Genomic DNA, 23,074 nt, shown 5'->3' with positions numbered 1-23,074 from the left:
ATGATAAGCGCTTGTTCCAGACATACACATATAAATGACCGTTAAATGAGTTGACGCTGTAATACTGATTGGAGACGGCATATATAGCTATACCGTCTTCCAATCAGTATTAAACCGTTAACTAATTTAACGGTCATTTATAACAGCATCACTGCGAAAGAGACAGAGCTGTCAGTATACAGTATACTTCTCCCGCTTCGTGCACCAAAAAAAATTAAATAAATAAAAAGGCATAAAAACGATAACGCCCGGAAACGTACGTGCGTCAGCGCGCTGTGCAGGCAAGGACACCGCGTGAACTCATCGAGGAAGCACGCCAAGTTTTGTTTGACAAGGCCCTGCACAACGCGATGCGATTATATTTGCGTGCGCTCACAATGCTTCCGGCATCTTCTCTTTTCTTTTTTTTTTTTTTGTCGTATTGTCATTTTATTTATTTTTTCCACCCTTTCGTCTCTCGCTGTTCATGCTCTGCGCGTACGTATATCGCCCGGATCTCGCCATCGTGCAGCGCCGCGCGTGCAAACCGGGCAAATATGGCAACGGACGCGGGGGGGGGGGGGGGGGGAGATAGAGAGAGAGAGAGATTTCCGGCTCTTTGTGCCGCCTCGCAGCTTCGCTCTTATATACAGCGAGGATCGTGCCTGCGTTGCTATAGGGTTGCTTTTAGCGAACCATGGGGGGGGGGGGGGGTCTCGGAGATTGATTTGCCTTTATTTCGTCTTTTTCATTCCTAAGCTCCCAAAGCAGCGCATATATGCGTAAAGCGCCTGAACCAGGGCTCACGAGAGGACGGACACCCGTATTCGCTACAGCCGTTGTACGTATATACTCTGAAACAAGATCACACACAGCGCCCCATTAGAACATATATTTAAGGCCAGTTGGGTGCTATATATTATATAGTGCAGAAAACAAGACATATCGCTGACAAGGCCACGGCCACCTCGCGGGAAAGCGAAACGTACCATAAAGCTTCGCGAACGCTAACGTTGCGTAATACGTATTCATTTACCGGGGTATACCGCAGGCCATTCAGTTTTGTCTAAACATGGGCGGAATACAGAAGTTTAGAGCAGGTAACGTGCAACACACAACGCCATGCGAAGCAATATCGCAGAAAACGTTCCATATTACAGTACATAATTACCAGTATACAGTAAAACAGCGCCCTTTCTCCACCTTTCTTTTTTTTTTTTTCATATCCAAAGTGTAAACCGGACTCCTCTCTTTCTTTTCTCTTCTTCTTCCCTTGCCGTCAGGTTGTCCTGCGTGCCCCCTGGATTTTTATCGACACGCCGCGCAACGCCGCTGCTTTTTTTGGCCTCCGACGGAGGCTCACGCAGAGGGTTGGTAAACAGTCTCTGCGGCCGAAGCAAGAGCACAGCGGGGCGCCGATACAGAGACCAGATAAGAAGCGGCCGCGGAGAAGCGATAAGGGGGCCAGCGATGCCCTGAGCAAGGGCGCCCTCTTATCGGATACGTCAGGTGTCCTCGGCAGGTCGCGTCAGCGCCGCTGTTTACCCGGGACTTACGACGACACGGCTACCGACTTGCTCGTTCGCGACCGCTACTTAAACACGGCGGCGTGCTGCGAACTTCGCGCGCGCGCCGATACGACCGCAGCTATATAGAGGAGGCTCCGGATACGAGCGTAGAAGATCAACTCCCGAGTTGAATCGGGCAAAATGGCAAGGTGATTTCAGTACACGGACGGATCTGTTCATTCCACAGTATAGCGCACTTCGCAGTTCTCCATCACCGTGGTCGCGAATACAGCGTGCACAGCCGAACATACCGAGAAGCGCGGATGATTAGCAGGAATTACACGTTCATTATATGAGCAGTTCACATATACAAAATATTTTTTTTCGCTTAGGGATGATGCAATCAATCAATCAATCAATCAATCAATCAATCAATCAATCAATCAATCAGCTGTTTGAATCCGTTCGCATTGAATGCTTATAATGTGTACACAACATATACGCATTCTCTATTTCCAGAATACGAACCATGACGTGTCTCGTGATAAACGCGACCAGAGCACGGCCACACAACACAGTCTTGCAGCACCTCTTCACATTTATGCTTAAGCGGACCAGAACTTCCTCTTTGTCATTCACTTAAGTGCTTCGCTTCGAAATTTCCAGAGCGGCTGGGTGTATCTTTGTGCCCGTTATGTCGTGCAGTGAGTATCGCCTACAGAAAAGCAGGCGAACCGTGCACACGCTGCGGTAGGATACAGCCGTCTAGTTTGACACCTGGATGCCCGCTGTCGAGCATTATTGCGACTTCAGTGCCACTAAGATGGCATGTATATTATAGGAAATATAAACTCTCGGCAACTTTTCTCCTGCTGCGCTCGTCCTCGGCAATGCCGCGAAGAATCGCTGACGAACTCTGCGCTCTCCTTTTCCCTGCCTGCAACAATCCGCGAAGCCGCAGGATGATTAACCACCGCTTCCCTTCCACGAAACGATCCTGTACAGCTGCTTCGGCTACGCACCGCCGTATTAGCGGGAATGCGTGAGCTGAACAGTTTAACCTGGGGCTTGCGTGGCGCGGTGCGTGCTCGGGCCGCCCGGCATCGGCGCATGCGCATAACGCGAGGGGGCTTACCACAGCTTGTCGCCATTAGTCCCAGCAGAAGACCCCAGAACGTAACACACTCGGTGCCTTTGACCCCGAGGGGGAAGGAGGGGGGAGGGGGGCACGAGGCCTCTTAGGCTGCAACGGAGAGTCTACCCTTCGTAAGCGGGCACCGAACCTCCCCCCTTCCCGAACGCCCGCTTCTTCCTTTCTTCCTATAGCGCCGGGAGCAAATAAAGAAGTAGAACGGGAGCAATAATAATATCGTCGGGGGCGAGGAATCCGCTCTCTGCTCTGTGTATACCGCCAAAGGTCACGGGCGCCGGGCCTTTCTTCAGCGGGCCATAAACACAAGGCCTGCCTGCTCCCTTGCGGTCCGGACTTTTCACTGTCCTCGACGTCGTATCTTTCGTTATTTTATTCTCGCCCGTGCGCCTTCTTTTGCCTCCTTCCCTTTCCGATCGCAGCTGTATAGCTGGGCGCGTGTGCCGACAGGCCGGGGCAAGAAAAGCTCTCCCTCCCCCGTTCCCCGAAACGGTTTTACGCCGTCAGTCAAGAGCCGGCCCCCAACGAGGTGCCCCCCTTCCCGGCGAGCGAACCCAATGGTCGGTCGGAAGCAGCGGAGGCGAGGACGCTGCGCCGAGGCCCGCTCTGGCTCCCTTTGCGAGCGCGGAAAGAAATGCGGAGCGCGCGGCGTCGATGGCCGCCGACACCCCGCGCGTCACTGCTGCGGTTTGACTGGCACGAGAGACGACGACGCCTCTTTCCTTGCCTGCGCGTTCGCTCCTTCACTGTGGGGCAGTGGCTCGCAGGGCGTTACACCGCGGGTTCGATTACCCCTGCATGCAGGTGTTACGACTGGGCGCCGTTTTCTTTTTTTTCCTTTTTGCTTGCCCGCGAAGAACAACCGACGTGACCGAGCAGGAACCTCCTGCAGGCCATGAGAGATGGGTGTCGAACCCTGCCCGCGCGCTCCGTGAAGCCAAAGCTTAGGGAGTAGCGAGAGACCCCGCAGTCAAAGGTTCGGTATTAATTTAGATGGAGCGAGTACGGTAAAGTCGGCCTTTACAACACTGGCGAGCACCTCGCCGATACGAGGTCGACGCTTCGAGGGGGATCGCGTTTTAACCTCCTGTCGAGCGTACTTCGTCATCATCAAGGACTTTCGCGCTTTGCGTTTGCGCACGATATCCTCTCATTTCCTCACATAATGGTGGATACAACAAACACGGTGTCGAGACAAGGGAGTAACGTAAAAAGATTAGAAAGGGGAGTAGAGTATAGTGGCAGCGCGTAGCAGAGGCAACGAGAAAAATATAGGGGGGAGCAAGAAAAATTATTTTCTTTTTCTTTTGTCGCAGCACTGCCAAGCATTATTCATGAGAAACGACACCATAGTTCTTGTCGCAGTACAGCTAAGGCACCTATGGGTGAGGCATATGCGACGCCGAATGCGAGGAGCATCCCTTTGCTGTATATATAAGCAGCTGCGCGCCAGTGACGTCACGTCGTGTTCACTTACAAACGCGGAAAGGCTACACGGTACGCTCACGTCTTCTCAAACGTGGCCACGCCATACGTTCTTTTTCTATTTCGGACAGAAACCGACATCCCGTTAAATTTCTGCGGCCGGCGTAACGCGTGCGCTCAATGCAGTGAATGAACGCATTAATGAGTCAATTTATTTATTTACTTATTTATTTAAGGCTAGCTCAAACAGTTTCGTATAAACTGTAGGGAAGAGCAAGGGCGCTCTCAAAGCATCGCAACCTTCCCGTATTTACCAAATGTATGCATCGTGTCTGTGCTGCGATACCTTGTAGCACTCTCGAATTTACTTACACTGAGAAAGCGGAAGCGATGGCTCGTCGCCAAATACCTTCTCGGCAATAAATGTGAGAGGGCATAGTAAGGTGAGGCTCGATATGGCTAAATAGATAAGATGACCTCACCACAACAGTACAACGGCTAAGAGGGACATATGGAGATAAAATTTGCGACATGCAGCGAACTTTGATATGCGGAAAGGGGAAAATGAAAGTCTACAAAGTGGCACTTCTAAGCAGCACATCATATGTATGCAGCTGTGATCAGTATAATACACCTTCATCAGGCACGCACCCGAGACAAGATACAGAAGAACCGTGCAGTACTGTGGAGCTGGCGGCAGCTTAACCCTGAGCCACGCTGTGTTCGCACACTGGAACGGTCAACGACTGGAGCGAAGGTTGAGCCAGCACGCTAGCCAATCGCTAGAACAAACGATTGTACAGTGACCAATCATACCGCGCTCCCGCATAAGCGCGCAATATCGTCCCTGAATTGACCGACACCAACTGCAGCAGCTAGCTTCCGCAACGCTGAAGAACGGCCGCGCTGTTTCAGCGAGGAAAGTGCCTATGCGTCTTCTCCACAAATTTCGTGCAGCGTGTCGAAAGCTATACGGCTCGCGTCACCAATCGAGCAAAGATAACCGAAACAAGCGCTCGCCCAATGTACGTCTCTAATGTTTCCGAACGCAACGGCAAGTGAAAAGACGGATCACGGCAGGCTTGGGCAGCGCACAATGGGCGAGCCCTTCTTTCTAACCTGACTTGCGCAGCAGGGCCGGTACAATGTAGCGACTCCTGCCGCTCGATTCTATACCTTTCTTGTCATGCACCGCTCGCGACCTGCCGATAATAGTGATTACGTACAGGCAGATCACCGCTCGGACCACTGCTGAAGCCCGCAAAGGAAAAAAAAGAATGGGAATAGAATCGTTATCTGGCCTAGGTCCTCATTCCCGGTTGGTTGACGCCAGCAGTGGCTTTCTCCGCATTGCACAGAACTGCTGAGGCGAAGGGCAGGCGAGAGGCGCATGCTGTTAGCGCGCGCTCGGCGATGGCTTTCACGATTCGCGGCGCACGCGTCGACCGCCGCGCGTCGAAGCAACTTCGGCTCCTTGGGTTGGCAGTTCACCTCGACTGCGCTCGTTTCCGTCAAGCGCGAGCGAACGGGGTCGCATCGCGTCAAGCGTTCACGGGAGCCAGATACCGTGACGATTACCGCAAGAGCCGCAGATTGGTTCGCTTCCTCCCGAGGCGCGGTGTCGAGGCAGCGCCGCATTGCATGAATGCATTCTGAGGACTGAAGACACATCTCTCGCCAAAAAAAAAAAAAAGTTTTTTTTTTCCATTTATTTGGTTTCTACGCGTTTCTTTGACAGAAAGCATGGAGGAATGGGGCGCGTAGGCACGAATATAAAACGACGGTTGGCGATCAGAGGCGGAATACGATTGCGCCAGGAGCCAAATTTAAACCGCGCGACCGGCCGCCTCGGGATGGTGCGTCGTCTCATGTGAAGTCGCTTAGCTTTTCTATTATAGTGTATACTCGCTGCAGCGCTGCAGACTCGCCCGAATTTGTCACGGTCCTAATGCACCGCGAGCCGGATTCCTTATGCACTTTTTTTTTTATTACCGGTCCCGCTTAGTGGCCGATCCATGGCCACCCAGCGAAGGCGCTGTTTCGTGCGAGTCAGTGACGAAGGGCTAAACGACTGAAAACAGATTATTTTAAAAAACGCGGCCCCAAAGCATAACGCGCTCGTACAGTGCTTTGAATTCACTTAGTTTCGCTGCTTTTAGGACGTTAAGAAATGAAGTTATCAAAGAGACAGGGGATGTCCTGGATCACATGCGCCGTGCATATCAGAGCGTACGTATACGCTAGCGCGATTAAAGGACGGGACAAAAGAGGACACACAGGGATACACACAGTGCTGGCGCTGTGTGTGTCCCTGTGTGTCCTTTTTTTTTTTGTCCCGTCTTCTAATCGCGTTACCGTACATCCCTTGAAAGTGCATTACCAACAGGCCCACATTGCAACCCTCGTGTACGTATACGGCCACAAATGACGGCTCGACACATTGACGGCTCGACAAAGGCGTCAGGCAGGGAGATACGATATCTCCAATGCTATTCACAGCGTGTTTACAGGAGGTATTCAGAGACCTGGATTGGGAAGAATTGGGGATAAAAGTTAATGGAGAATACCTCAGTAACTTGCGATTCGCTGATGATATTGCCTTGCTTAGTAACTCAGGGGACCAATTGCAATGCATGCTCACTGACCTGGAGAGGCAAAGCAGAAGAGTGGGTCTAAAAATTAATATGCAGAAAACTAAAGTAATGCTTAACAGTCTCGGGAGAGAACAGCAATTTACAATAGGCAGCGAGGCACTGGAAGTCGTAAGGGAATACATCTACTTAGGGCAGGTAGTGACGGCGGATCCGGATCATGAGACGGAAATAATCAGAAGAATAAGAATGGGCTGGAGTGCGTTTGGCAGGCATTCCCAAATCATGAACAGCAGGTTGCCATTATCCCTCAAGCGAAAAGTATATAATAGCTGTGTCTTACCAGTACTCACCTACGGGGCAGAAACCTGGAGGCTTACGAAAAGGGTTCTACTCAAATTGAGGACGACACAACGAGCTATGGAAAGAAGAATGATAGGTGTAACGTTACGGGATAGGAAAAGAGCAGATTGGGTGAGGGAACAAACGCGAGTTAATAACATCTTAGTTGAAATCAAGAAAAAGAAATGGGAATGGGCAGGACATGTAATGAGGAGGGAAGATAACCGATGGTCATTAAGGGTTACGGACTGGATCCCAAGGGAAGGGAAGCGTAGCAGGGGGCGGCAGAAAGTTAGGTGGGCGGATGAGATTAAGAAGTTTGCAGGGACGGCATGGCCACAATTAGTACATGACCGGGGTTGTTGGAGAAGTATGGGAGAGGCCTTTGCCCTGCAGTGGGCGTAACCAGGCTGATGATGATGATGATGATGATGATGACATTCCGAAGACTCGTAGAAGGCGAACTGTCATGCAAGTGAGGATTCCAACTATATAGAAGCCGCGCAACATTGAGACATAGCTTTACATAATCGTCCCGAACCTCATTCTGGTTGCACACTATATAATCGCAGGCACTCCTTCCGTTCGGGTCTGCCGTTATGAAAGATCTGCTGGACGCCATTCGGGGAATAAATAAAATAACGTACAAACAGCCCAAAACGCTCAATGCGATGCACACGTGTCCCGCCCGTGTTTGGCGCCGCCAATCCGCTTATCGGTGCGCGGCCCCGCGGAGTGTCGCGAAACGGCCCGGTGAATGCCCGAAGGACCCGCGTATACACGGCGACCCCCACGCCTACGCGTCTGCGTAAGGGGCGCGCCCCCCCACTGAATCGCGACCTTTCCGTGCCATGTGGACCTGCTGCTGAGACTTGTGCGCTCAAAACGCGCCGATAAGGGGCGCGATCGCACGGCCTTGTTGCTTCGAGCACAGCGCGTCACCGCTCTCTTGACCTGTTACCTGCGTCAGTATGCAGCACACTCCGCGAACGCAGTCGCACATATGTGGTGTACAGACGCTTAGTGCACGGCCTGTATCTTCTATCCCTGTCTCTCTCCCATTTCCTGTCCGTTCTTTAACACGCTTTTTTTTTTCTTCAGCCTTCAACTACGAGGAGCTGCGCTGATCCAAGACCGTATACATTTGTACGCGCCGTGAATACTAATGGCAGATATCATGCTATATGGCTAAATGGTGTTGCTCTATGCGTGGCCCTTTTTTTCGCATCGCGGGCGAACGAGCAAACGAGATCGTGTACAAAGCGACGCGAAACAGATGGAACGCTACGGTTGCGGGAAGGTGAAAAAGAAATAAAAGGGTCGTGAATGGACAACTGCTGTGCGGTGAAGTCACAGCTGGCGTCACGATGAATCACAGCAACATTGTGCGTCCTATTATGTGCGAGACTTAGTCGGTAACCGCCTAAAGACAAAAGAAAGAAATAGATAGATAGATAGATAGATAGATAGATAGATAGATAGATAGATAGATAGATAGATAGATAGATAGATAGATAGATAGATAGATAGATAGATAGATAGATAGATAGATAGATAGATAGATACTTCATCCTGTTTGGCTACCCTACACGTAGAGGGCGAGGGTGAGTGGAATAAGGTACAAGAATTCGGATAGTTCCCGTATACTGCATGAACGACGATCAGTGCACACATAGAGTGGCATATATACGAGTCAGCTGCCTTCAGTTATTGCAAAAGTGGCCGCGCTTGAGTCGGTGGGGGAGCAAGTCGAGATAAAATGGTGCCGCTTAAGGTTCATCTCTTGCGGGACATCTCTTGCCACGAACACTGCATCTGTCTCCCTCCTGAACACATCGACGCCTGAAGTATTCCATGGCGGCACTGGGGCCACCAGCACTCATGCGTCCCTTGCAGATCTTCGGCCCAAGCACAGCGCACAACGCTGCTGAGCTTCGGTGGCCTGTTTCCGGATGATGCCTCAGAGTGACTGAGCGGTGGAGGTTCGAGTGAAAGAAGAGGGGGAAAGGGATATCTGGAAAGAAGGGGATGGCGGTGTGCCGATGCTTGTGCGTATGCTATCACTCACCAGGGGCGTCGGAGGGCACCCTCGGCGACTTTGGGCTGCACGAAAGTCGCATGAGCACCATGGCGGCCATGCAGTCGTCCATGGTGTCCGCGTCCTCGCTGGCGCTGGGCCGCCTCTTGCGGCCGCTGCAATGAAGAGAAAAGGAGAGACACGCACTCAGCATTGTGCGGGGAAACACTACACATGTATATGGCGACGGTTATGCAAGCACAGCGGAAGAAGGATGATGAGCCGGCCTGTCTGTGGGGGCCTGTAATCTTTCCGTCCGTATAGCTCCAATGCCGCGTTCGATGCAAACGTAGGGCGGTTTCGCCGCTATACAGACGACCTACTCGTGGGAGGACAAGCGTGACCTCGCTTTGACGTCCGTAGAATAAGAACCAAGGTCGCGGACTGGGCCGTCGCCAGTACGACTCGTTTTGCGCCTGCCGTGCTTGCGTACGTATACACCACAATGCTTTATCGAGAATGATACCCACTATTAAAAAAAAAACGAAAAAAAAATGACGGGTCGGGGAAGGGGGGTGGGGGTAAAATGAGAAATTGGAGCTGTACAACTGCCCTCTATGGAATGGAAGGCTGCAACAAACCTCAATCACCCGTGCAGATCGAGGCCTCTCCTATCTTGCACAACCAGCATCCACGTATACAACAAGGCACATGTTACAAAGAATGTTAACAGATGACAACAATTTCGACGGAAAAACTTCCGTAGTGCACGTCAGCGCATCGTAGTGTCTGATTCGACAAGAGTCAAGCGGCTTATAGTATACTAAGGTACCCTCAGTATACACGAGATCTCAGTCGTGTACCCTCGGGCACGGTACATGCCTATAAGCGGCAGCGTCGACGGCAGCGATCTAGCTTGCGCAGTGCCTACATATGCCATCGTCTAACTTTGCGCCCGATGTTCCTAAGACTACCTAACGAGGCCGCCTTGCTTTCAGCAAACAAAATGACACTGCCAGAACCATCGCATAAACAAAGATCGCTGTAAACAAACAAACAAACAAACAAATGTAGGCGCGGCCCTAGCTAGCGCACTCGCTCAATAATCAGCCACACGCACCGCCTCGCAAGCAATATATATACTATACGTGAAACCTGAATTTACACCGACACCACCAATGCGTGCACGCGACTCATGCATAATCTAGAAAGGTGCAGACCTGTTGTTTTTTTTTATTTTATTTTCTTTTTCCTCACTACGCTTGGCAGTCGCAAAAGCGTGAGTGTGCGCGCTTCGGACGCGATTACTCATCCCCCTCGCGCGCCCTAGTCACCGCGGCGCGACGCTCGACGAAACGAGGGCGCGCCCCCCTGACTGCTCCCCCTCCCTCCTCCGCTCGTTAATTATGAGCGCATGCGCACCACCGCTGAGCGCTGCCTGACGCCGTTGAGCGTGCGCGTAACAACACACACGGTAGGCGAAGGCAAGGAAAACAACACGCATAATCGTGGTCGCCTATAATATATGCACAAAAAAAATAATTATCTGGTGTTTTACGTGCCAAAACTACGATTTGATTACGATGCACGCCGTAGTAGGGGGCTCCGGATTAATACTGACCACGTGAGCTTGTTTCACGGGCGCCTAAATATTCACGGGCACACGAAAGATTTTATTTTTTCGCCTTAATCGAACGACCTCGAAGTCAACAGCGCAACGCCATAGCAAGTGAACTACCGCGGTGGGTCATTGCCAAATACAATGGCACAGTCGGTCATTGTTCATTCGTTGCATCGAACATTAACCAACCAGAAAAAAAAGGGAGCTGAACTATTCGGTCACAGCTGTCTTGACAACGAATATATCGGCACGAGGTGGGAAATCGCACGTGGCGCGGTTGAGCGATTGTTTGCGAATAAAGAACATGAGCGAAAGTCAGGGTCCAGCCGGCTAATAATTAAGGAACGATAATCGGCTGCATTTTACCGATGACGACTAAAGTTTTTCCCAATGTGCCACGCGAATCCTTACGCGATGCCTCAATTAAACCGACGTTGTAGACGGGAGGATTAGAAGCGGACTGTAGACACGCCTGCATAGTCTTCCGTGCAGTTCACGAGTACATAAAATCAAGTATATATGCGCATTTATACAGAGAAAAGAAGAAAAAAGGTTTCGGCGATTTCGGAACCATATCAAGTGCAAGGAAGTTAAACAACGAAAAGGAAATAGTAACTACAAAAACAAATTCATGGCAATGATAACAGCACACAGTTTTCTTCTTTCGGGCCTGGTGGATAGGGTATATTAATCATTTAAGTCACTGTAAATGGAGAAAAACCGTTTCGCTGCTCTTGGTCATTGCGATTGGAAACAGGTTGAAAACAGGTTGCATTAAATGGAGAGTATGACTGGCGATACAGATCAGCTGTTTGTATCAGAGGTATAGGGGGAGAACCGGAGAGAAATTATTCATCACGTTATAAAACACAGTGAACAATAGAAAGCTTAGTGCACAAGCCCTGAAGTGACAGAGAGCTTATCTTTGTTCGCCGCTTCCGGGATACAGAGCTGCCGAGGCAAACAATGTCTTATCGCTCGCCCCGTCAGGCCCTGTCGACGCTGCGGCATTAACTTGAGCACAAAAAACACGCAAAAAGTAAGAAAGAAAAACGTTAGCTGATCATTAGGGCTAACCAGACCACGAGCTGCGACAAACATACGGCATCTTGCATAGCGTGCACTGCATGCTTCTATCTTTGGTGTGCGTCGTTGCGCCTTTCTGCGTTGACCTTGTACCGTGCGGCAAAATTAATGTACCAATCAATCGTGCACGCATTCTTTCAGTCCTGATGATCTGATAGATAAAACGGCATTGATAAAGGATTTCGTTGTATAGTAAATCCCGGATAATTATCATCATGACGTTATGGTAACGATAGTGTGCGTGTGTGTGTGTGTGGGGAGGGGGGGGGGGGTGCGTGCGCGCCTGCGCGCGGGAAGGTCATGGGTCATGGCACGTGCTCCTCAGTCTGTGTTATAACCTTTCACTTTTCGCAGTGCAAATATTGCGCTCCAGCCTGCATGCAACTATATCCGGCATCAGGCCATCGCCGTAGGCGAAGTATACCAGCGAGGCGCGCGAGACATTAACAAACCAGCACCAGTGTATTTAGAGGGAGGTAAGCGAAGCCGGCCAGCAGCAAGAAGTGAAAAATATATAAGAAACAAGGCGAACCAAAACCCGCGATTCTCCAAAGCGAATTGCTCGCGCGCCGCTGCTGCAAATGTTTTCCGCGACTGATACCGCGCGAGATAACGTACAATCTTTACTATACTGCGCCTAACAATGCGCCATCCGTCGTAGCTGCTGCGGGCACAAAAGCCACTTTATCATTTCATTGCAATAATCAGGAACATCTGATAGCCTGAAACTCAAACAATTCCCTTCCGCAGGTACGCTCACTAACGTCGGGACGCTACACGCTTCCTCTTGTCGTCGCGTTCACCTCCTCGCTGCAGCCGCCACTGACCGCTCACCGACCGCATCAGCCCGTTGCGGGAAAAGATAAGGGCGCGCACGCGCTATCAGTTCGCTCAATTACGAGACTGCAAACCGCAAACAGGCCGCAGGAGCAAGCGGATCTCCGGCTTATCACCGCGTGTTTTCTTTTCCGGCGAAGCTGTTAACCTCTAGTTGGTCGGGAGTTCTCGCTGCGCGTCGTCACAACATATATATATATATATATATATATATATATATATATATATATATATATATATATATATATATATATATCTTCAGCGATTAAAAAGAAATTGCGATTGAAGCGAAAAGTGCATACATTCTTTGGTATCGCGCATACAGCACAGCATTCGTTTCAGTAAGGAACAAGCACAAAAGCATCCGAACCACATAACTGATGATAAGGCGCTCCTGATAACAATGCGAAGCACGCATACGTTTCCCGGTAATGTTTACCGCTGCGCAAGCTGCCGCGGCCGTGACGGCAGCTTGCGACGTGGGGTAGTGATGTCACTAGCCTTTCATATAAAAAGAGGCAGCCTATAGCAACTGGTTTTATGCAACGCATAGTTAGGAGAGAGAAGTGGTTCGTTGGTGAGAAAGGAAAGACTGCCGCTGCCTTCTGCAGCCCTTGCGGGAGCGCGGCTCAACGCCAAGGAGCGGCGTGAAAACGAGGGGCGGCAAAGGGAAAAGAAACGGCAATACGACCAGCTAGCGGCGGCGTGCCGCGAAAATTACCATTACTCTAAATTACCATTACTGCCATTATCCTAAAGCACTGCACACTCGCCTCAGCAGTTGTATAGTGGTTTTCAGCAGCTTCGCTGAACATACACTTCCGCAGGGCCGGGACGGCGAGTCTATGTTTACCGCTTTATCTTCCCTCCACGCAGCGCGAATGGGGCGGTGTGCTATTGTGCGGCGAACAAGATATCCGGGGCTCCCTCCTTCCGACTAAAAGCGAACGTGTCCGAGCGCGTCGCCTTGAGCAACTTGCTTTCTTGTCGCGATCGGTTTGTGCTAAAGCAACTGCGGCTGGTTTCTTCTTACCATTGTTCTTTTTTTTTTTTTTTTTCATGAAGGTTGCTCGCTGGGGCGCGGCCAAAGATGCTTTCACCTAACGCGAAATTCTGAAGGTAATAATGAATTCGCCGGACTGGCGTATGATTTGATTGCGCGACTCCCAGACGCTTATTTTTTAAGAGGACACGGAAGCAACACGCGTTTTGTGTTTCCGCTGAAACATGCACTACTTCAAGGACGCCTGGTACAGTGCGCAACTCATTTTAGGTTCGGCGGTTACGCACGCACGTGTCGTTGCCAACACGTCCTGTTACATCACACTCGATGAGCCAGCAGACGACAAGCTGAGTGCATAATCGCCGTGAATAACCACATCCAAATGCAGGAAAATTCTTTATGCACGCCAGCTGTTTCAAGTTGCAGAAAAAAGCGCGGTGGTACCACGGGACCAGCAAAACCTGCGTACGCGCGCGTTCTCGCATTTGTCGTTCAATCGAAGTATGCACAGTCGCACGCTTCTGAGAAGAAACCTGCACCATTTGGATCAGCATCACGCATCAAAACCTCAGTCATGCGTTGTGCTTGGTGTGCAGTGGTATCGCTTCTGTGCTATACTGCCCGCGTCCTCTGAAAATGAAAGGCTTGCACTCCGCACTGCTTTAAACCAGCTAAACGGAATAGCTTTATCGTATGGACAGGCTCTTGAGGCTCTCGTATCTCACAGCTGCAGAAATTCACAAAAGCGTAGTTACGATTACAGAAGGCAATGGCGGATTCAGCTTTCCGTCTGTGACACAGCGCTGATAATTTACCGCTATACATAGGCAACTTCAACAGTGGACTTTCTCTTTTTATCTTAGTCTTTTCCTCCCCTTCCACAAGTGCAGGGTAACCGACCTGGCTCAGTACATTGTTAATCTATCTGTAGTTCATTTATCCTTCCGCCTCTCTCTCTCCTGGCTGCGGTGCTGCTGTTTTAAGGTGTCGGAGAGAACTAAGAAGAGCCGTTGAAGAACTAACGAAGCGGTGTACTGGCAGCAGTTGCGCGTTTTCATTTACCCAAGAAAACAAAACAAAAACACGTAGTGACAATGACAGTGAGCACGGCTTATAGTTGATTATTTACGTGGCACTATAGCGGGAGCACAACAAAAACATTTTAAGCGGACGCGCCGGCGTTACCGTGTTTTGCCTTTGCTCCTTCTTGCGTCCGTGCTAACGAACCGACTTTCTTATTCGTTCCTCATCATACCAGCTCGCTCAGCTGACACGGCTATTCCTTCCTCTACGTTCGCAAACACGAAGCTAACCGAACAGGGGCAAGTACCGACAACGCTCGTTTGCGGGTGTAACTGCTTAACTGCACCTCATGACTCCCTCCTCGGTACACTCTTAAAAAATGTTTGCACCCTTTAGGGCTTGTCTTGCCCCACAAGAATAATCGTCATCTGTCTCGTCCGCATTATCTTTAACGCTGCGAGACCCGTACTTCCAGGTCACGTATGGCAAGCGCGTTATCACTGTTACCTACACTCCTAAAACAGTGACACCCTTTGGAATGTATATTTGTCCCACAAAGATAATCGTCATCTGTCTTGCTTGCGTTTCCTTTCTTGATAACGCTGCGCTCGCTATACTTCGCTCTCGAGAATGCTATGTCACGCCGACTGCTGTTCGTGACTTGGAAGTACCGAGTTCGCAGCGTTAAAGAAACAAAATGCGGGCAAGACAGATGACGATTATTGTTGTGGGACAAGATACGCCCCAAAAGGGTGCAAAACTTTTTTAAGAGCGTAGCTTTCGTACTCCTCGATAAAACCCCTTCATGCTGCTTTGGGCAGAGACTCAGTGAAATGAAATAAAATGTGGGGCAAGCAGTCACGTACTCCAAAGGAAGACGCCAGTGCTGTTCTTGGAGTGCAGATAAAAACGTCTCCGAGTTGAACGGGGAGGGCGAGGGGAGGGGCTTACGCTAGAAGGCCATAGAGTTTCCACTATAACACCTAGAGGGAAATCTGGCGCTTACCGTCTATGAGAGTTTCTTAAGGGGCGCCGTGAGGGGGGGGGGAGCGTCATGGGAATGACGGTATATGTGTCTGCGAGGCTCATGTAGGCTGGTGTTGCAAGAGGCTTCGCCTGGAACGTGGATATAGCTACACAAATAACGCGTTCTGAAAGTAAAATCGTCATAAAATGTTTCTATTCACGCATATTATATCTTTACTCACCTACAATGGATGAACAACCGAAGAAAAGCAAGAACGGACGGCAAACTGTTTCAAAGCGAGCGCGAATCTTGTCGTCTGTCCTCCAACTTTAGCAGCCCGCTGATACTTCTTACGTATAATATATTTGTACATGCAATAAGAAGTCCTCATAGTTAAACAAAACATGTTTTTGTGTGCTAATAAAGCGAAAACAGCTTTTTACGTGCTGTTCTAGTAGAAAATTAATAATTGTGACAGACGGAACGGTGCTTGCCTGGCTCTCCGGGAACGATGCCAATCCGATGTCACAATATACCGGCATTCCCATGCATACCACAGCGTGCACAACAGCGCCAGATTTCCCTCTAGGTAATATAGCGAGAAACTCTATGTAGAAGGCATTTGAAACAATCCAGATGCCAAAGAGGAATTTCAGGAAGGGACGGAAAAAAAAAAAGAAACATACAGAATCCGAAGCGCAACGGGCAACCCGAAACGAAGCGAGCTGGTTCCGCGCGCCTCTCCGAAAGGCTGAGATGCAAACGCGTTTGGTATCACGTTCGCGCGCGACTAGCCAGTGCCGGCACGCGATACCGGAGAGTGTGTTGCCTATCGACTTCACGCCGAGTCTGTAAGCTCCCGCGGCGGAACCGGCACATTACGGCTTCTTCGGGCGGTTGGCCTTGCCGCTCGACTGTGGAGGCATCCTTCCTCTTCTCTTCTTTTATTCTCCTTACCACTCACTGCCCTGCGCAGTGCTGTTGAGGCGTCCTCACAACGAGAGACACTTACGGCGCTGCACTTTTCAGTTTCCTTCCTTTAAAAGTCACTTACCATACGGCACATTACAAGCCGAACAGCGAGCCTCGCTCTCTCTCTCCCATCTTGGCCCGCTGCTCCAATATCATCCGCCTCAAGGTTCGCCATTGTAGCATAGAAGTGCCGCAGCTTCGGCGCGGCGGCTCGGCCCACACAGAGTGCCAACAGCGCTGACGCCGAGCGATGAAAACAAGAGAGGGTGAAAGCGAAGCAGCGGAGACAGGAAGGGTGCGGATGGCGGAGAAGGGGGGTACTAAGCTATAGGCTCAACTGCGAGTGAGGAGGCCAAGGAGAGGAGCGTTCGAAGAACAGAAGACCAGAGTGGGAACTCAAGCAACCAGAACAAAGCTTAAATATAAGCGTGCTCGTAGAAGACGGAAGAAAGAAAGGGAGACGGTGACGAACAGTGAACAGAGATGACGTGAAAAGAGAGAACGGGTTGATTGCAGAAAGTGACTAGGGCTGCAGCGAGCACGGGTTTAAAGAAAGGGCAAAGCGCAAGGAAGAGAGGAATAATAATAATAATGCGAGCGACATCAGAAAGGAAGCGAGGAGAAATATAAAGCGTGCAAAAAACTCAGCCCGAGAAACGGAACGTGAAAGACGGAAGACAAGAGAAAACAGAGATGTTGCTAAAGGAGCCCCCTGCTCGCACGTGTGTGGGTGCTCCACCGCGTTGCCCGCTTGCTTCTTTTGTCAAGCTCGAAAAAAAAAAAAGAAGAAAAGAGAGAGATAAAAAAAATGAAAGAAAGAGGAAAGTGAAACCGACGGAAAAGGAGATGACTAAGTAAAAGCGAAGTGTCGGAGGGAGAAAGTTAAAGGGGCGAAGGGCGGCGAATTGGTAGCTAAGCCCCATATTGGAAACCTTGGGGCGACCGAAGACAGTGGGAAAGGAATTCGGCACAGCACCTACGCTTGTTCAACATACCGGTACGCGTATCCCCCCTCACTACCGCTTTGTGCTTCGAAGGAATAAAAGATGATCTCGGGGGCGAACAGGCGGCGTATATGACCATCGCCCGCGAACTCCACGTATACAAGAAAGGAATGGGCCAAATAGCCGGCTGTCTCTTTTCTTCGGGGAGGGAGGAGGACGAATCTGCATCGTAAATATGGGGAGGGGAGCCAAGAGGGGACTTAAAAGGCCAAGGCGGGGGAACGGGGACGCCCAGCAGACGACGAGTAACATGTTCGCAGGTCTGAAAGGGAGAGCGAAATTGGCCGACAAAGTATTTAAAGGAACTTGGAACGGGAGTGCAGTGACGGTGGTCGGGCATGCCGACGCATTATTCTCCCCGCGCGCGCTAGCAGCATAGCGCGGTGGTCCCTAAGGGAGGGAGGGAGGGAGGGAGGGGGTTGCGAATGTGAGTCATGCCGGGAGAACTTGCATCGTCCTCGCTTGGGACATTTCCAAGCCCCGCCGCTGCGGCCGCCGTTGTCGCGTAACTTTCTTCTCTTGCGAAACTTCCATCTCCCTCTATCTCTCGCTCCGCGCTCGGCCTCTCGTAAAACTGGCTCGCGCTCCGACCGGGCGGCACTCGAGTCACAAACACGGGGTGAGGGAGCGCCCCTAGCGCGGCCTCTCACAATAGTAAGCGGGCCCTTCTTCCTAACTTCAAGGAGACGATGCTATGCGCGGAAGTGAAGAAAAAAAGAAAAAGCAGCCGACGAAAGCGGCCCAAGTCGGAAAATGAAGTTGGGGGTGTCGGTTGGGTATCCCCTTCTTCACACAAAGGAGTGAAACGCTGCGAGGTGTCGTACAGTGGATAAAGAGAGAGAGAGAGAGAGAGAGAGAGAGAGAGAGAGAGAGAGAGAGAGAGAGAGAGAGACCAACTGAACCGAGAGGGTCGTAATCTAGCGGTCCCAGAAAAAGCAGGTCCCGTTGCACAACAGCTGATTTTCGTTCGCTTCCTCTCCCCGCCACTATCTTACTTTTCTGTTTCTGATGGAAGCACTAAAGAAGAGGAATTTCGTTCTTTTTTTCTTATTATTATTGCTTCCTTTCTGCCCGCCCCGTATTCTTTGTCAGAGCGCGCGTTTCTCTTTCGGTTCGTTTGTTTACGCGTTTTCTCTTCGGGAAGCGAGGGAACGGAGGGGGCCTTTGTTTGGCCGGTCATTTCCGCGTATGTAGTATGCCTGCCTCAGCCGCATAGCTGCCGCGAGGAGAGAGTCCTGGCGGCGCATTAGGGGCGATGGCCCAAGCGCTTTGCGACCAATGAGCTGTCGCCCGGTTTCGCAGCGCTGCGTCACAGCACCTGCGCCCATGAAGCGCCGCGTTGTTCCCTCGAGGTCGGTCATGAAAAGCGGCCACGATGCATCTTATGCACAACGAGTTATGCGCCAAGGCACTTCGTTGCGAAATGCCAGCGTCCTATCCTATACAATGTAATAATACGGGCAGGAACTTCGTTCGCTTTCGACGATCAAAATCGAAAGCCCCCTCCCTCCTCCTCTTTCTTTCTTTCTTCTCCCTCCTCATTTTTCAGTGCGTGTGGGCTGCAGGACCATAACGCGCGCGGCGTCTGACCGTGATGCATAAGGCAGGCAATATGAGAATATATCGCGGAGCACGGGTCATGCGACCGCAGTGCTCAATTTCTCCAGTGTTCCATCCTTTCCAGTTCACGCGGTGATCAGTCTTGCCACGTCGTGTATGCGCGATGGCTCGCACAGCTGGGGGCTTAACCTTTCATTAAAGGGCTGTTGCATATACGCTCCATCTCAAGCGAATGCACGCAGACGGCGGTTGAAGGTTTATGCAGGAAAGAAACAAATACGACGGAGGGGAACGGAACACTGACAGGCACGTTAAAAAAAAAAAGAGAGAGAGAGAGAAAGAGACTATAGAATAAGAACTATTACTGTGTGTGAATGCGGTCCCTATAGTCAAGGCTGATCGGAGCTGAATTATAAATTACGAGATAACTTCCTTCTTGAGAATACCTCACCGCTTTCGGCACACATCCCTCTCTAGCTGGATAGCTGTAACCTTCCAGAACAACATTGTTGTTCCACATCAAGGTCGTGCAGTAGCCGTATAGGACACCCGACTATTTAAGTATTTCCTTTCTTTTTGTCTTTCTCCCCAGAAAACGTGCTCTGATAGTCACGACATGGTCACAAAATACACAGACACATAGGACATAGATACACATGGATCACAGATGGAGACGCAGACTCAGGTAACAATACATCACTGCAAATTTGCAGTGCATGGCGAAAGCCACCCCGAAGAACAAACAACCGGCACAGTCATGACGTATACATGCATGTGCACTTCCGCCTCAAACAATGCTGCGCGAAGGTTTATTCATCGAAAGGCGTCGGCATATGTGCTAATTAACAACGTGACATTGCCAAATTCAATAACTATCAATGCAGACATATATATTTTTTGCATGCACCGGTGTCACTTTTAGGAGCGCACAAATATCACTGTAACCCGCAAGCGACCGAAACAACAATCCGTGCCTGCGGCGTGCAGTGAAAATGTCGACTTCGCAACCATTTGTGCGCGCACGACCTCCGCGATATAAACGCGCCGCATCCTTTCCAGGGAACAATAACGTGACCGAGGTATAAGCGAACGACAAAAATATATCAGACGTTCGCGACGCGGGATGCACGCCACATGTGAGCGCGGTTCGAAGCGGCGAGGCCAAGCGAGCTGTTTATGCAAAAGCGGTGACGGCACAGTCAAGTTCGCTGGCCTCGCTTATTTCTGAAACGGGGTTCGCAGCACTACCTCGACTGATTCGCGGGTGGTTGACAACATGTACACCGCTATACACGTGCGCTGATCAGCTGCTGTATATATATAGACGCGCTCTAGAACAGGCGGAATGCCGTTCTTTTGTTGGCTTAACGCATGCCGCTATATATTTTCATGTATCTGCTTTCCTGTAAATAAATCACCTCTCCACCCAGCCCCCCTGCCCCCCCCCTTTCTTTTTTTTTTCATTGCGATAAAGATGTCGCTGTAATTCCTTAGCCAAAACGGCAAAAGGCGCTAAGCAACTATAACAGACACCCTCCATTTCCGTATTATGTCGTTTCTTACACGGCATGTCTTTCACTTTGCCAGCCCTTTCTACACGTTTCAGACCGCAAGCATGGGACGTCGCATAAGTTAGCGAATCGGGTGCCGTATTCGATGTGACGTTCTCACGTGTCAGGGAGAACCGTTGCTGGTCCGCGCTCGAACACTGCAGCTGACAACGACGGCTCCGCAATGCCGTCGGATAGTCGGCCAACCATGCTCTGGCGAAGGAGAATGCCGTTCCAAGCTGCAGTGTGTGTATGGGCGGACGGCCGCAGCCCTCTCCTATGTGTAGCTCGTATAGTGCAGCAACGCTTTAAATTTTGAGGCTGCTGTATACCTGTCTCCAGTGATCGTGCTTGTCAAGTCGTCGTTGGCATGTATGAGGGTTCGTGGGACTTCCGTCCACGTGTGTAGCAGCGCACTGTGGCTTTTGCCTGGCCGCTTCAGTGTTTGTCACATTCGATCACGAGGGTGCTTTGAACATGTGCGGACGGTTGTTTCCACACGAGGAGCCAATGGCTGTACCGAACACTATAGTGTCGCGCCAGTTTCTTCCATCTCTATAAAGGACGCTGGACTCGTATGGCTATGTTATATATCAGTTATATGGGGTTATATATAACCGATGTGTTATATATGGTAATATGTGTGTTATATGGTTATATCGACGATATGTTAAGATTTATGAGAGTGAGTCAGCCAGGCAGGAAAGTGGCGCTATATACTGTGTATACGGTTGTGATCTATAGCTGCCCGTACTAAAAGCATTTATTTATTTTTACTCGTGCACAGATTCGTGAATTCGTCTCATATATGTAGAGCACCTGTCAAGGGAGCCCCAATACGGGTGCCACACTGGCGCATTCTCGGTCGCGATCGATCGGCATCAAATTTCTCGATCGCGATTCGTTCCTTTACGCGAGCTTCGAAAGGAAGCCAATAGCTGTCGAAAAATTCGATCCCGATCTGGCTCGATCGCGATCGAAGATGCATCAAAAATGCACCAGTGTGACACTCCTATCAGTTAAGCTGTACATTGGTAGGTAAAAATTCTGGGATACTAACTAAGGCACCAACCTGTACGCGAACTGAGGCGCGGTGATCGCCACGTTCTTGCGTCATTCTGGCTCGAGCCATCTCCAAATTTCATCGCCTGCGCATCGTGACGTCACGGATTTTGACATCTGCGCGAGGCCAGTGAGTATTTGTTTATACGTTAAGAAAACTTGAACTGCATTCAACAAAACGCGAAAGGACTCGACCTATCACCTGTTATACAGGCACTCCCAAAGCGTAAAAATATGTTGAGTTCCAATAATGCCGTGCAGCATCGGCATGTCGCGAAATCGGAAGAACAAAGTTCACCCTCCCTTTGACCCTTACTGAATTGTTGTAACGTAAAGAGGGTTTCGAAAGAACGTTCTGTACACTCCATGTTGATTTAATACTTCCCTCTTGTGTCCCTATAATAGTCATTGCACATAAAAACCTACGCGCTGACAGTGAACTGCGTGCACATCTTTCGGCGCCTGTCCAGGAAGGAAATGCGAAATAAAGCTCAACATAAAAACGAACGCATATCATCCTGCAGCGCACGGCGGAGACACCTGAACGAAATATCTGGCGACAATAAATATAAAAATAAAAAAGGAAAAAAATTAAGAACAGATTAATGAACTTGCTGGGTGTAAACGAGGTCGTTTCCCTCTGTAAAATGGCCTAAAATGTGTATTTTTACTCCCCCTGCAATATGTGACGCCACGTGTGCGTCTGCTTCAATTTTCACTGCATGCACATAAACTTAAAGCACATTAATTTGTCTGCTTTTCTAATATGTGCTGCCTCCCTTAAAGCGGAAATAAAGACAGGTGTCTTCGCAAACGCAGCTTGTTCGTGACTGTCAACGACCGAGGGCGTTAACTTGTGTGTCGGGCGCTGGCCTTTGCAAAGTTCGAGCGCTGACTGGCAGTTCGCTTCGGTGTGTGTCTATTTTCTATAGGCTCGGGGACAAAAAGAAAGTAAAAGCCAGGAACGAAGAACAACAGCGATAGAAACGGAAATACCTGCCGTACAGACTGTACGGGTCCATGCATATATAGCTAAACTTTTGAATTATTTTTCAACGGGCACACGCCGTACCGAAGAGGTCTTTGCTATTTCGCAACATGTCCATACTACTTGTTGCCCTCGCGCCGTAAAAAGCAGTAATTTTATGAGGCGGAGAAGTATGTTGTCGGCTGTATAGTGCACACGTACGGCAAACGGTAAACGCGGTCTCAATCAACGCGCCACTGTCACGTGCATGAACAGAGAACAGGCGCTTTGGGAAGTTCCGCGTTTCATTTTTTTCTTTTGCCTATAGTATAGCGTTGGTTTGTGCTGTGTCCGCTTAAACACGAGAGAGAGAGAGAATGCGCCCGGGGAAGTATACGCCCTCGCCGTCG

At 50.2% G+C, this 23,074-nt stretch overlaps 1 protein-coding gene across 1 annotated transcript in view; it reads right to left on the bottom strand.

Moving 5' to 3' along the window:
* Nucleotides 1-23,074, bottom strand: part of Glut4EF (Glucose transporter 4 enhancer factor) — a 147,391-nt gene that overhangs the window by 110,397 nt on the left and 13,920 nt on the right. Inside the window, exon 2 of the mRNA XM_075689355.1 lies at nucleotides 9,064-9,188. Within this exon, the coding sequence (XP_075545470.1) occupies nucleotides 9,064-9,188 (125 nt within the window). The remainder of the gene's footprint in view (nucleotides 1-9,063; nucleotides 9,189-23,074) is intronic.

Source organism: Dermacentor variabilis, chromosome 4, assembly GCF_050947875.1.
Source record: "Dermacentor variabilis isolate Ectoservices chromosome 4, ASM5094787v1, whole genome shotgun sequence".
Lineage (NCBI taxonomy): Eukaryota > Metazoa > Arthropoda > Arachnida > Ixodida > Ixodidae > Dermacentor > Dermacentor variabilis.
Note: the sequence above shows the minus strand (reverse complement) of the source record. Positions and strands in the feature narration are given on the sequence as shown.